The 14,832-nt window shown below is 41.8% G+C and overlaps 1 protein-coding gene across 1 annotated transcript in view; it reads right to left on the reverse strand.

Moving 5' to 3' along the window:
* Positions 1-364: 364 nt before the first annotated feature.
* Positions 365-14,832, reverse strand: part of PDIL5-2 (PDI-like 5-2) — a 70,268-nt gene continuing 55,800 nt past the window's right edge. Inside the window, exon 5 of the mRNA XM_010248004.3 lies at positions 365-1,028. Coding sequence (XP_010246306.1) covers positions 708-1,028 — 321 coding nt within the window. The 3' untranslated portion in view covers positions 365-707. The remainder of the gene's footprint in view (positions 1,029-14,832) is intronic.

Here is a 14,832-nt window from a genome sequence, read left to right on the forward strand (position 1 = left end):
GACTAATATATTGGTGTCTCAATATGGCCTAAGTTCTCAAGAACCTCAATGCCATTGTAATAGTTGTGACCATGAAAATGGAAACTAACCAGAGTATATTTGTTGAATAAAATATACAATAAAAGCTGAAAACCGTAGCTTGTATTGGAAAAATTCCTATTTATTGACGTTGAAAGCTCTTAGAATAACTCTCAAATTCCTGTTGCGATACTGGCATACTGCTAATTCTTTATCTTCATTGTAACTTGTTAATTAAAAGGGTAGCCTAGTGCACAAGGCTTCCTCCAATGCGGGGTCGAGGGAGGGACAGATTACACAGCCTTACCCCTGCACATAGTTGTTGTTTTCAAATATAACTTGTTAATTAGAACTAAAAGCAAATTAAATTGATAAATCCTCTTAACTACAAAGTACAAACTACGTGTATTCTAGCTATGTTCTTTTTCACTCAACATGTATTAATTTCTGTAATGTCATTCACATACTTAATCTATGAGATTGCTTTCTTTAGAAATAAAGTGGTTGAAAACTTGTACATGAAAGTACAGAAGAGATTCATGAGAAGCTTGAAATCATGAGAACCCTGAAAATTTTTATAGAGCATCCCTCATCTATGTTGATGACAATGCTCTTGAAGTCTCTGCAAATGTTGTTATTGTGGCAGCATATTCCAGGAGATCATATCAAGAGGTTAATCAGACCTTCTCTTAGTCCTCCTTATCCTCAGGTCGATATTCTCTACTTTGCTTCTTGGTCAAAGAGCTACTTGAGTCATCAACTTGAGCAACAGTGTGTCTCTGAGGTACATCATCTTCATCCGGTTTCTGAAGTGTTTGGATAAGCATGAGGACAGCAATCACAAAGACAATCAGGTATATGGTTCTAATGCTGATTAGTGAATTGATGTAGCCAACAAGCGAGGGACCTCTGATTCTTTTCTGCACTGTTCTTCCTTCTCTATATCCTTCAAGGAATCGTGTTATTTGGGACCCCTGATCCTCCTCATCCATACTTTCTGAACCTATAACCTTTGCACATAAAATTGAAAGAACATAAAGATACAACTTATTATATCCTCACTCAAAAAGAAACAAATACTGATAACAAGTTGAACACTTGTAAAAAAACAATGTGAAAGAAGAACAACATATTTAAGCAGTAAATATTGAAGATGTTTCTTATCAATGTGTTGCTTTTATTCTTTTTAGTAGTGATCCACATACTGCTTTGAAAAATTGTGTTGTCCAGCCTTTACATTCTTACGTTCTGAGTGCTAATCATGTACAATCACAAGTGACAAGTTCAGATAGGAATGCTTCCAGAAGATGCACAATGTATAATATTACATATCTATAAATGTACAGCCTAACAAATACATGATAATCATATAAATAAATCATTTTTACTTTTAGATATTTAGTTGAAGAGCTTAGCATGCTATCATCTTATGCACGGTATTTGCATTCTGATTGCACAAAATACTAATTGTAGCTTACAAGATTCTGCCAGAAGAAAATTCAAAGCATCAGAATATGGTTTAAAACATGACTCGTTTTAAAATATCAGCCCCATTACAGTAACATTTTTTATTGGTAACCCTCTTAGAGTAAAATTTCAATGCTGAGTGAATGGGTTTGGAATGACTTGTTTTGCATCAGCTAGGAAATTAAATAATAATAAAGATAAGAGTTGAGATTTAAGAGTGTAAAAGATACGAGTATTACTTTTTGAGATACAAGTTATTACTTTACCTCTCTCTCTCTCTCTCTATATATATATATATAGAGAGAGAGAGAGAGAGAGAGAGAATAATGCAGGGAATATATATATATATATATATAGATAGATAGATAGATAGATAGAGAGAGAGAGAATAATGCAGGGAATATATATATATATATATATAGATAGATAGATAGATAGAGAGAGAGAGAATAATGCAGGTAATATATATATATATATAGATAGATAGAGAGAGAGAGAGAATAATGCAGGGAGTAATCCCATTTTTGTTTGTGTAAACATAATAATGATGAAAATGACATATATACCCCTGGTTGGCAGCAATATAAGAAATCAGTATAAGAAGCAGTTTAAAGGGATCACATTACTCTCCATTCTAAAGATATAAACATCTCAATGCTCCCCATCAAGCTGAGCAAAGATATTAAAAGGAAAGAGTGAAAAGAAAAAAAAAAAGAGAAAATGGATGGGAAGGGAAAGGAAGGGAAGGAAAGATAAGGGGAAAGATTTTTATTAAAAGATCCCCCCCCCCTTTCAGCTAGTGAGTGCCATGCATCTTCATTCTTCTTAATATAAAATATTTTATTAAAAATAAAGAAAAATGAGATTCTCCTTCCTCTTCTTCCTCCTCCCCTCATCCCCCTCCTCTTAAGGAGGCATACACCTCTTACATTCTGAACTATGCCCCACACCCTTAGGTAGTGATATGCCTTGCATCATGCCTCTGTGTTTTAAAACATCGATTTGGACTTGACTATACCTTTAGTGAATACATTAGCCAATTGTCCTTTTAAAGCCACAAGTGGAATACACACTTCTCCCAACAATCCTAGTAAAAAGCCACCGTGAAACCATCAAGACCAGGAGCTTTAGATTTATTCATAGAGAATACAACATCCTTTATCTCCTCCAAGTCAAACCTCCTTTCCAACCAAGCTTTATGCTCCTCAAAAAGAGTATGCCACTCCAATCCCATCTAATGGTTTTCTAAATATTGATATGAAATGATCCACAAAGGCTTTGGCTATATCAGCTTGCTGAGTGACTTTGTTACCATTCACTTCCAACTTTGAGATAAAATTTTTCTTTCTCCCACTTGCCATTGCATGAAAGAATTTTATTTTCCTATCCCCCTCCTGAAGCCATTTGTTCCTATATTTATGTCTCCAACTAATCTCTTCTTTGAGCAAAATGTCCTCCAACTGCTTCCTCAATGGCCACCTCTCTACCTCAATTTTGTAGATTTTCTCTTGCTTCTTCTCTTCCAGCCTTCCAAAATATTGGATGCTCCACTCTTTAATCTTTCCTTTTAATTCCTTCAACTTCCAATGGAATTTCATACCAATGGGAGAAGCTTCAAATTTTACAGTTATAATGGATCTTCATCAAGGTTCGGCACTTAGCCCTTATCTATTTGCACCGACTAAACATATTCAGGAAGTTCCATAGTGAATGTTGTTAGGAATTCAGAACTGAATAGTACCTTGTTTCTCCTGGACATTCCTAAGGGGGTTTTCCTAGATCCTACCAAATCTGATATTAGGGTTTGGACTCTGTCAGCTTATGGGGTCTTTTCTTGTGCATCCTACTTCAAAGGTTTAACCCAGTCTTCTATTCCTCTAGGGCAGCCTTTTTTGGTTAAGTTTGATACAAACCTATTCCACCTAGGGTTGGGTGTTTCTGTTGGGAAGCAATCCTAGAAAGAGTCAACACTTGTGATTTACTTTAGAAAAAGAGACCAAATTGTTATTTATCTCCTCACTGGTGTGTTCTCTGCAAGGCTATGGATGAGACTCGCTACCACTTTACTAATTGTATTTGGGACTGGTGTTTCTCTTTGTTTGGGTGCAGGTGGTCTCCCCCTGTTGGATGTATAAAGTTGGCCAAAAAAAAAACAGGAAGGGTAACATGGAGATGTTTAAGGAAGGCTATCTGTTGGACTATATGGGAAGAAACGAACGGGAGAATTTTTTCAGATAGAAAGAAAAGTCTACAAGATCTTTTGGAGGTGACCCTATGTAGAGAGTGGTGCAGTGGCGGAAGTCATTGAAACTGTTTAAAGACTTCACAGCGGCAGATCTGGTCAGAAATTGGAAGGACACCCCCTACCTATTTGGATGACTCCTCCCAGGGGTTTCTTCAAATTAAACTTCGATGGTAGTACTGGAATTCCGGGCCCCACAGGTATTAGGGGTGTTATAAGAAATGAGGAAGGTATGGTAACAGCTCTGTTTTTGGGGCCAATTGGAGTGGGGGATGAAGGGATGGAAAGATCCATCGTATAGACACCCGGATAAAGCGGAATAGAATGGGCGAATTTCAAAAATTTCTTTCCTTCCTACAACTGGGAATCGCATTCCCTATTTTAGAAAACTAATTTTCAAGGATCAATCTTGAAACAAGAACCGAATCAGATCTGAACAAAATAGTAGGAGAAGGAAATACCTGATACGGAGAATTAGTATCCCCCAACGAAGGTGTTCACGCCCAGAAAAGTCACCAAAGACTGCTCCCACTGAAGATGGTGCAGTGTAGGACGGAGCAGAATCAGCAACGTTCTTCACAAGAACTGGATCCTTCGCAAGAACCCACTGGACGGCAGGTGTGTTAGACAGTTGTATGCCCTTAGCTTCAATCAGAAATATGTACATTATGAATTTATGGTAAATGAATAAAGTACACATTTGATTCATGTTCCTGTGGTGTGTTTCTGTGTAATACCCTTAAACTGGACACTTAATGAGACTTGTGTTAGTTCAGAATGTTCACAGCCATTGGGTAAGTCTGGGGAGATTTATCCTGCCAAGGCTGACACAGGTGTGCTACCAACTGTTGGGGTGGCTTGTCTCAGCTACCAGGGTGAGACCCAAAGCACATGCAGTGTAGGATTAATAGAACCTTTGAACCGGACCAAATTTCCAGTATTGCCCCGGACCTTGGAGATAGATGGGCAAAACTGGAAAGTTACACCTAACCCCTAGACTCGATTATGATTCTACACTAGGTGTCGGATTGGGCTATCTTTGATGTACCAATCAGTGAGATCCTTAGCGGGGGTCAAAACCTGGGTATGTTGGGACAGTCTGAGAATTCACCTGAGTGGGTGATCATAATGACAGGATCAGCCCCTTTGTTGGACAAAGGTAATGATCGGGGATGCACTCTCTATGATGAAAACCAAGACTGTCGGTAGCCGATTTCAATTGTTGAGATTTTGTTTTGCAAGATATATTTATATAAAGATATACATATATATGTTATGGTTTCGAAATGATTTGCAAAAGGTTTTAATTCCCGGGATCCATGTAAACAGAGAGTGCAATACTGTTCCTTGCAGTCGAGGGAGAGGTCCTCCCTTGTCGGGCAGTGTTTGATCATTATGGGCTAAGAGGTTAAGTGTAAGATCATTGAAGATAATACCTGATGGGCTAATCTTGCATCTGCCCACAGTCCCTGGGTGTTACAAGGTGGCTTGGTCCAGGGACCACTTAGGGTAAGTGTTGGGCCCATAGAGCCCATAAGATGGGTTTCAGGGGGTGCACTGTCCATAACAGTGTATTCGGCCAGGCCTTGTAACAAAGATTGGGCTGAACCCATGTGGCTGATGTGTAGATCAATGTTTGGGTCCCACGCCATACAAGGAAGCCCAACTGAGCAGCAGTTTGGAAGGCTAAGTGAGTACATAACCTTAAATGGGCCTTAAGCCCATTTCAAACTGTGCTGATTTGATCAGTCAATTAAAAAGGGCCGAATTCTGAGATGGATCAGCTGATAGGATTGGGCCTAGACCCTATCCACTTGGAGAGTCCAAGATCTAAATGAGATTTAGATCTGGAAGCCTCCTAATTGGAGTAGGAGATGGCTGATCTAATCTGTAGATAAGATAAGGGTTATCGCTTATCACTTAAAGGGACTTCTAATCCAGATATGATTTGGATCAGCAACTCCTAATAGGATTAGGAGCTGATCCCTTTAAGATTATGAAAGGAGAAAGAGGCGGCAACTTTTATGGATTGATGTTCAATTCTCTTCAGAGCTGAAATCACAAGAAGAGAGAATTCTGCACCCTGCGAATACTCGCTTGCCGCCTCCTTACTGCCGCCGCCATTACCTTCAGTTCGATCTCCAGTTCTTGGGAGAAATCAAGATCTGATCTTGATACCAATCTTTTGGGAAAAGATTGATTGGAGCTGTACTCACAAGCCATCCGGTTGATTCTTGCGAAGGGTCAAGTTCTTTTGGAAGAACATTGCTGATTCTGCTCCATCCTGCACTGCGCCATCTTCAATGGGAGCAGATTTTGGATCCTTTCTTGGGCGTGAACACTTCCATTGGGAGATACTGTTTCTCCGTATCAGGTACATCCTCCCTCCTACTCCTTTTGGTTCAGATCTGGTTTGGTTCATGGTTCAAGATTGATCCTTGAAAAATATGTTTTCCTAAAATAGGGAATTCGATTCCCTGCAAAGATGGGAGAAATTTTTGAAATTCGCCCAGTCCATTCCGCAAGACTTGGGCGTCCATGCGATGTATATCCCATCCCTTCAGTGGTATTAGAGTCGGGTTCAAATCTTGAATCAATTTAATTCAGATCTGAACCTGCGCAAATGGGCAGAAGGTGTTCTACCCGATTTGCGCAGTTATGGGTTTTGGGAAATTTGTTCCCAAAATTAATGGGCGAATAATTTGAAATTAAATTTATATAAATCTGATTATTATTTAGAACTGTTCTTTATGATTTTCTTAATTTATGGGCTGTTCGTACAAGAGGAGATCGAATTCTTGGTTTGCGCAGGGAACCTGCAAGATCTGCAGTTTCTTGATTTATTCATTACATTTGGTCTGTAAATAATTTTTTTTTATTTTTTAGACTCAATGTATTAGGTATTCGATCTGATGTAATTATAATAGAAATTAGGTTTTCTATTTATTTTATTTTTGGATCGAAGATGGCGGCGCAAGGAAGGAGATTTCGCAGATGGGACATTCGCTACCTGCGATTTGCAGTTTGTGAAACTGCATTCTGTGATCTAACCTCTGTTTTGCGGGATGGATTGTACGAACAGCCCTGGATTAACTGATTCTTGTTTTGTTTTATCAGTTCTTTAATTTCAGATTATTTTCTTGAATTAAATATTCAATTAAAAATCAAACCCTAGACCCAAATTGTTTGGACCGAATCTGGGGTTCGATCAAGGCTGAATATTAGTCCTAATTTTTTTTTGTTTAATGGGGCTAAGGATTGATAATTAATTGGACATTTAATTCAGCCCAACCTGTAAAGCCCAGTTTTAAATTGTTAAAACTGCCAAAAGCCCACTTCAAAGGATAAAGCTATATGGGCCGAACTGGGTAACCCTAAGTCAGCCCATATACCTAGATGATATTAATTGTTAATATTATGGATTAAAATGGGCTTCAAATGGGTTTTCACAGATAATTAATTGATTGGATCAATTCCTCCCTGCATGTGATGTATGGATATGTGATGTGCTACGTTCATGGGCCACAAGCACTTGGGCCATGCAGATTCGATAGTGGCTCTTGCGCACACCATGGCTGAATGCACATCATTTCCATGGTGTCCCTCCTAGTCATTGGATGGCCCCCTCAATGGTGGGCCCCACACCTCCTAAAGAGGTTACATGCAGAACCCTAGCCGATTTAGGCCCACCGAAATCTGGCTTTATGAAAGTCAGTGGGAGCCACTTTGGTTTGACCTAAAATAAACTAGGGCGTAATTCTTGTTCACTCCAGTAAATATGAGTGCACGTGATAGGGAGATTCATATGATGAACTCTCTAAAGGCCTTCCATCATTAGCATGAGGATGGGTCCTTCAGTAATGAGAAAACGCACCAGAAAATGGGCTATCCATTTGCTGATGGGCTTGTCCAAGTGTTTCATAAGATGATAGCGGCGTCATAGACTGATGTGGGAGGGGCTTCACCAGAAAATGGGAACTCTCTCACGGTACCTTGGCGTTCACGAATATGATGGGTGAGCAATCACTAGACAGAAAGGTTTACCTGAAAACGGCTCTGAACCTTGTCTGACAGAGGCCAAAGGGAAAACTCATATGATGAGTGGATATGATCCTTCACAGAAAGGTGGTGGGGTTTTGCAGCTGAAACAGTTGGCTCCATGCACCCTATGTGGTTTCCCACATTTCCAGAGACAAGTCGCTGTCTCCGTCCTTGAGAAAGAGGGAAAACTCAGAGATGAACAAATGGGAATGAAACATAGATTAAAATCCATGTCTGTGATTTGAACATGAATCAAATATGGTTGTGGACTGATATTTGTTGTTTTATCAGAAAATGACAAACGGACAATTTGCAAAGCTTCTTGACGACAACAAGCTTAAGGGCCCAAACTATGCCAACTAGTACCGTAACCTAATGCTGGTTTTAACATCTGAAAAATTGGACAAGGTAGTCAAGTCTCCTGCCCCGGAACGTCCGGGTGAAAGGGCTTCTGAAAACCGTAGGAGAATTCCAAGATTGGGAGGATAAAAACTCCCTAGCCCGCTGCTATGTCGTTGCTTCTTTGGACAGTCTGAAAACAATGTACGAAGAGCAGAACCGTTCTACTCGGCAGAAGGTCTTGAAAATGTTCATGACCGCTCAGATGTCCAAGGGGCAGAAAGTTCACGACCATTGTCTTCGGAAGATGGGATACGTTAACGAGCTGGAAGCCCGTGGATCCGGGCTAGATCTTGGCACTCAAGTGGATGCCATTTTGAACTCCTTGCCCTCTTCCTTCAATGGGTTCATATTAAACTGCAATATGAACAAGCTAAATGTCAGCGTCCAAGAGCTCAGCAATATGTTGCAAAGGGCCGAGGACTTACTTAAGAAGGATGAGCTTGTGGTGATGCTTGTTGAAGCTAACAAAACGGGCAAGAAAAAGAGGAAGGCAAAGAAGCCTCAGAAGAAGACTACCAAGCCCAAGAAGCAGAAGAAGGACAAGACAGCAGATGCATGCCACTTCTGCAAACAAACCGGCCACTGGAAGAGGAACTGTCCTCAGTACCTGGAATCCAAAACAGGTAATTTCGAATCTTGTGTCATAGAAACCAACTTATTGGTGGCTTCTGCATCCTGGTGTATTGACACCGGGGCTTCAACTCATGCGTGTAACTCACTGCAGGGGTTCAAGGTAAGCAGAAGGCTGAATGATGGAGAAGTGATACTCTACTTGGGGACTTCTGCAAGCGTTGCAGCTACGGCAATAGGCACCATAGAATTAAAATTTAGAGAAGGAAATATTGTACTTAAAGATTGTCTTTTTGTGCAAAATCTAAGAAGAAATTTGATTTTTGTCTCAAAATTGTGTGCGGATAGATATTCTGTCTTTTTCAGTAATACGATTACTATTAAAAGAAACAATAAATTCATCGCATATGGGGAACTAGAGAACGGTCTCTATGTTCTACATCCTTCTCTAAAAACTAACATAGCCAAAACTACGTCGGCCGAAATCCCCAAGAAAAGAGCACGTGATAGAGTTAATCCCACGTGCCTGTGGCATTACCGACTTGGCCATATCGGTATTGACCGAATCACAAGACTAGTAAAGGATGGTCCTTTGGATTTTCTAACTGTAGAAGATCTTCCCACTTGTGAGCCTTGCCTTCAGGGTAAGATGACAAAGAGGCCATTTAACGGTAAGCCTGAAAGATGTACAGGCACGCTTGACCTTATACAACACGTGTATTTCATTACATTCACCGATGACTATTCTCAGTATGGTTACGTGTACCTAATGAGACATAAGTCTGAATCCTTTGAAAAGTTCAAAGAGTTCAGACAAGAGATCGAGAAACAGTTAGGGAGAGAAATTAAGTCCCTTCGATTAGATCGAGGCGGCGAATATCTCTCTGACGAATTCAGGGACTACTTAAACGTAAACGGGATAGTATCACAGTTAGCTCCTCCTACTACACCACAACTTAACGGTGTTTCAGAAAGGAGGAATAGGACCCTATTAGATATGGTCCGGTCACTTCTCATCCATTCAGAATTACCCACATCCTTTTGGGGATACACATTAGAGACTACGATATACGTGCTGAACCGGGTTCAACCAAATCAGTTCCTAAGACTCCCTATGAGCTTTGGACCGGAAAGAAACCAAGTGTGCAACACTTGAAGATTTGGGGTTGTCCGGCTCACGTTAAAAGAACGAATCCGGACAAATTGGAATCCAAGACCAACCGTTGCCTATTCGTAGGCTACCCAAAGGGCTCAGTGGGCTACCTATTCTATGATCCAAGTGAGCAGAAGGTGTTCTGCAGTCGGAATGCACAATTCTTGGAAAATGACTACATCCTGGACAATCTTCGTCAGGAAATTGTTCTTGATGAGGAGAGCTCAGATGCAGTGGGAGGTGTCCCACAAGTTCCAGGTAGTGACCAACCTAGAAGATCTACCCGGGTGTCCAGGCCACCGGTCCGTTTTGGTTACGATCAGGATAGTTACCTGGTCGAAACCTTGACTAGTAAAGAGGACCCCGTGACTTATACGGAAGCTATGTTGGACATAGACTCCCTTAAATGGGTAGATGCCATGAGAGCTGAGATGGACTCAATGGAGACAAATGGAGTCTGGACTCTAGTGGATCCGCCCTCCGGGGTAAAAGCAATTAGTTGCAAATGGATCTACAAGAGGAAGAAGGGCCCCGATGGTAGGGTTGAGACCTACAAAGCTCGTCTAGTGGCGAAAGGATACACTCAGAAAGAAGGCATCGATTATGAGGAAACCTTTTCGCCCGTGGCCAAGCTTAAATCCATTAGGATCCTGCTAGCTGTAGCAGCTTACTATGACTATGAGATTTGGCAGATGGATGTCAAAACTGCGTTCCTGAATGGAAATTTTACTGAAGATATCTATATGCAGCAACCGCAAGATTTTATAGCTGCGGGTCAGGAACACATGGTCTGTAAGTTGAATAGATCCATATATGGACTCAAGCAAGCTTCTAGAAGTTGGAACATCCGATTTGACTCTACGGCCAAAAAGTTTGATTTTGAGCAGAATCTGGATGAACCCTGTGTTTACAGGAAGACCAGTGGTGACAAGGTTACGTTTCTGCTTCTGTATGTAGATGACATTCTACTCATTGGGAATGATGTAGGAATGTTAACTACGATAAAAGTATGGCTATCACAGTAATTCTCCATGAAAGACCTTGGAGAAGCCTCCTATATACTGGGTCTTCGACTCTATAGAGATAGATCGAAGCGGATAATAGGATTATCCAAATCTGCTTATATTGACAAAATAGTCCAGAGATACAGCATGGAAAACTCCAAGAAAGGAAATGTTCCTTTCAGGCATGGAGTCAATCTCTCCAAGAAGATGTCTCCAAAGACCTCTGAGGAGATCGAGAGCATGAATGACGTTCCCTATGCCTCAGCCGTAGGGAGCATCATGTATGCCATGCTGTGCACTCGTCTTGACATCGCCCAGGCAGTGAGTGTAGTAAGCAGATTCCAGGCCAACCCAGGGTAGGAGCATTGGACTGGTGTGAAATGCATACTTAAGTACCTTCGAAGGACAAAAGAGTTTTGTCTGGTATTCGATGGTAGTTCACTACAGATCCAAGGGTATACAGATGCGGATTTCCAGTCGGATCCGGATGATAGAAAGTCTACATCTGGATATGTTCTCACGATAGGATCGTGTGCTGTTTGCTAGAAAAGCAACAAACAAGGGTTCACAGCAGACTCCACAACCGAGGCCGAATACATTGCTGCAAGTGAAGCTACCAAGGAAGCCGTGTGGATGAAGAAGTTCGTTCACGAATTGGGAGTAGTTCCGTCCAGCACATCACCCATCCCATTGTTGTCACACAACAATGGAGAGATTGCTCAGGCTAAGGAGCCACGAGCCCACTCGAAGTCGAAGCACATCGAGAGGAAGTACCACATACTCCGGGAGATTGTTGGTAGAGGGGACATCTTGATTCAGAAGGTAGCATCGGCGGAAAATGTAGCAGACCCATTGACTAAGCCACTGACACAGAAAGTGTTCGAGAAACACGTGGAATGTATGGGACTCCGGCTTATACCAGATTGGACCTAAGTGCAAGTGGGAGCTGTTAGACAGTTGTATGCCCTTAGCTTCAATCAGAAATATGTACATTATGAATTTATTGTAAATGAATAAAGTACACATTTGATTCATGTTCCTGTGGTGTGTTTCTGTGTAATACCCTTAAACTGGACACTTAATGAGACTTGTGTTAGTTTAGAATGTTCACAGCCATTGGGTAAGTCTGGGGAGATTTATCCTGCCAAGGCTGACACTGGTGTGCTACCAACTGTTCGGGTGGCTTGTCTCAGCTACCAGGGTGGGACCCGAAGCACATGCAGTGTAGGATTAAAAGAACCTTTGAACCGGACCAGATTTCCAGTATTACCCCGGACCTTGGAGATAGATGGGCAAAACTGGAAAGTTACACCTAACCCCTAGACTCGATTATGATTCTACACTACGTGTCGGATTGGGCTGTCTTTGATGTACCAATCAGTGAGATTCTTAGCGGGGGTCAAAACCTAGGTATGTTGGGACAGTCCAAGAATTCACCTGAGTGGGTGATCATAGTGACAGGATCAGCCCCTTTGTCGAACAAAGGTAATGATCGGGGATGCACTCTCTCTGATGGAAACCAAGACTGCCGGCAACCGATTTCAATTGTTGAGATTTTGTTTTGCAAGATATATTTATATAAAGATATACATATATATGTTATGGTTTTGAAATGATTTGCAAAAGGTTTTAATTCCCGGGATCCATGTAAGCAGAGAGTGCAACACTGTTCCTTGCAGTCGAGGGAGAGGTCCTCCCTTGTCGGGCAGTGTTTGATCATTATGGGCTGAGAGGTTAAGTGTAAGATCATTGAGGATAATACCTGATGGGCTAATCTTGCATCTGCCCACAGTCCCTGAGTGTTACAAGGTGGCTTGGCCCAGGGACCACTTAGGGTAAGTGTTGGGCCCATAAAGCCCATAAGATGGGTTTCAGGGGGTGCACTGTCCATAACAGTGTATTCGGCCAGGCCTTGTAACAAAGATTGGGCTGAACCCATGTGGCTGATGTGTAGATCAATGTTTGGGTCCCACGCCATACAAGGAAGCCCAACTGGGCAGCAGTTTGGAAGGCTAAGTGAGTACATAACCTTAAATGGGCCTTAAGCCCATTTCGAACTGGGTTGATTTGATCAGTCAATTAAAAAGGGGCGAATTCTGAGATGGATCAGCTGATAGGATTGGGCCTAGACCCTATCCACTTAGAGAGTCCAAGATCTAAATGAGATTTCGATCTGGAAGCCTCCTAATTAGATTAGAAGATGGCTGATCTGATCTGCAGATAAGATAAGGGTTATCCCTTATCACTTAAAGGGACTTCTAATCCAGATATGATTTGGATCAACAACTCCTAATAGGATTAGGAGCTGATCCCTTTGAGATTATGAAAGGAGAAAGGGGCGGCAACTTTTATGGATTGATGTTCAATTCTCTTCAGAGCTGAAATCACAAGAAGAGAGAATTCTGCACCCTGCGAATACTCTCTTGCTGCCTCCTTACTGCCGCCGCCATTACCTTCAGTTCGATCTCCAGTTCTTGGGAGAAATCAAGATCTGATCTTGATACCAATCTTTTGGGAAAAGATTGATTGGAGCTGTACTCACAAGCCATCCAGTTGATTCTTGCGAAGGGTCAAGTTCTTTTGGAAGAACATTGTTGATTCTGCTCCATCCTGCACTGCGCCATCTTCAGTGGGAGCAGATTTTGGATCCTTTCTTGGGCATGAACACCTCCATTGGAAGATACTGTTTCTCCGTATCAGGTACATCCTCCCTCCTACTCCTTTTGGTTTAGATCTGGTTTGGTTCATGGTTCAAGATTGATCCTTGAAAAATATGTTTTTCTAAAATAGGGAATTCGATTCCCTACAAAGATGGGAGAAATTTTTGAAATTCCCCCAGTCCATTCCGCAAGACTTAGGCGTCCATGCGATGGATATCCCATCCCTTCAAGGTGAGCACAACTTCTTTTCAATTCTTTCACAAAGAACTGAAATCATGAACCCTTCTTGATGACCCCCACGTGAGTGGAGAAGAACTGCTAAAGGCGGCGGCGGCAGGGAGAAATTGGCACAGTCTCACTGTATGCTGATTTCTCTCTTCTGTGTTGTATCTGTATCTCAGATGGGTGTCTTTTGAGGCTGCCGCCAACCTCCTACTTTTATAATCCTAAAGGGATCAGCTCCTGATCCTATTAGGAGATGTTGATCCCTTTAAGTGATAAGGTAGAGTCCTTATCTAATCTGTAGATCATGATTAGCCCTCCTAAATTGATTAGGAGTTTCCAGATTTGAATCATATTCAAATATGGACTCTTACTGAGTGGATAGGGACTTTCCCTTATCCTTTAAGGCTGGTCCATATCTCAGATTCGCCCCATTCAAGCCAATCTAATTGACTCAGCTTGTATTGGGCTTTTGGCCCATTAAGTGTATGTGCTCACTTAAGCCTTCCAAATTGCTGCCTAGTTGGGCTTTCTCTGTATGGCATGGGACCCAAACGTTGATCTACACATCAGCCACAATTGTTTTGCAAACAATTTTGCAAAACAAAATTTCAACGATTGAAATCAACTGCCGGCAATTTTGGTTTCCATCAAAGAGAGTGCATTTCCCCGATCATTACCTTTGTCCGACAAAGGGGCTGATCCTGTCACTATGATCACTCACTCAGATGGGTTCATGAACCGTCTCAACATACCCAGGTTTAGACCCCCTCTAAGGGTCTCACTGATTGGCATATCAAAGATGACCCAATCCGCCACCTAGTGCGGTACCATAATCGAATCTAGGGGTCAGGTGTAACATTCCAGTTTTGCCCACTAATCACCAAGCTCCAGGGCAATACTGGAATTCTGGTCTGATTCAAGGTCTCAAGCTGATCCCACACTGCATGTACCTTGGGTCTCACCCTGGTGGCAGAGACAGGCCACTCCAACCAACTTGGCGGCACATCAGTGTCAATCTTATCAGGGTAGGTCTCCCCAGACCGACCCACT

This window comes from Nelumbo nucifera, chromosome 1, assembly GCF_055504915.1.
Source record: "Nelumbo nucifera cultivar China Antique chromosome 1, China Antique-T2T, whole genome shotgun sequence".
In the NCBI taxonomy this organism is placed as follows: Eukaryota; Viridiplantae; Streptophyta; class Magnoliopsida; order Proteales; family Nelumbonaceae; genus Nelumbo; species Nelumbo nucifera.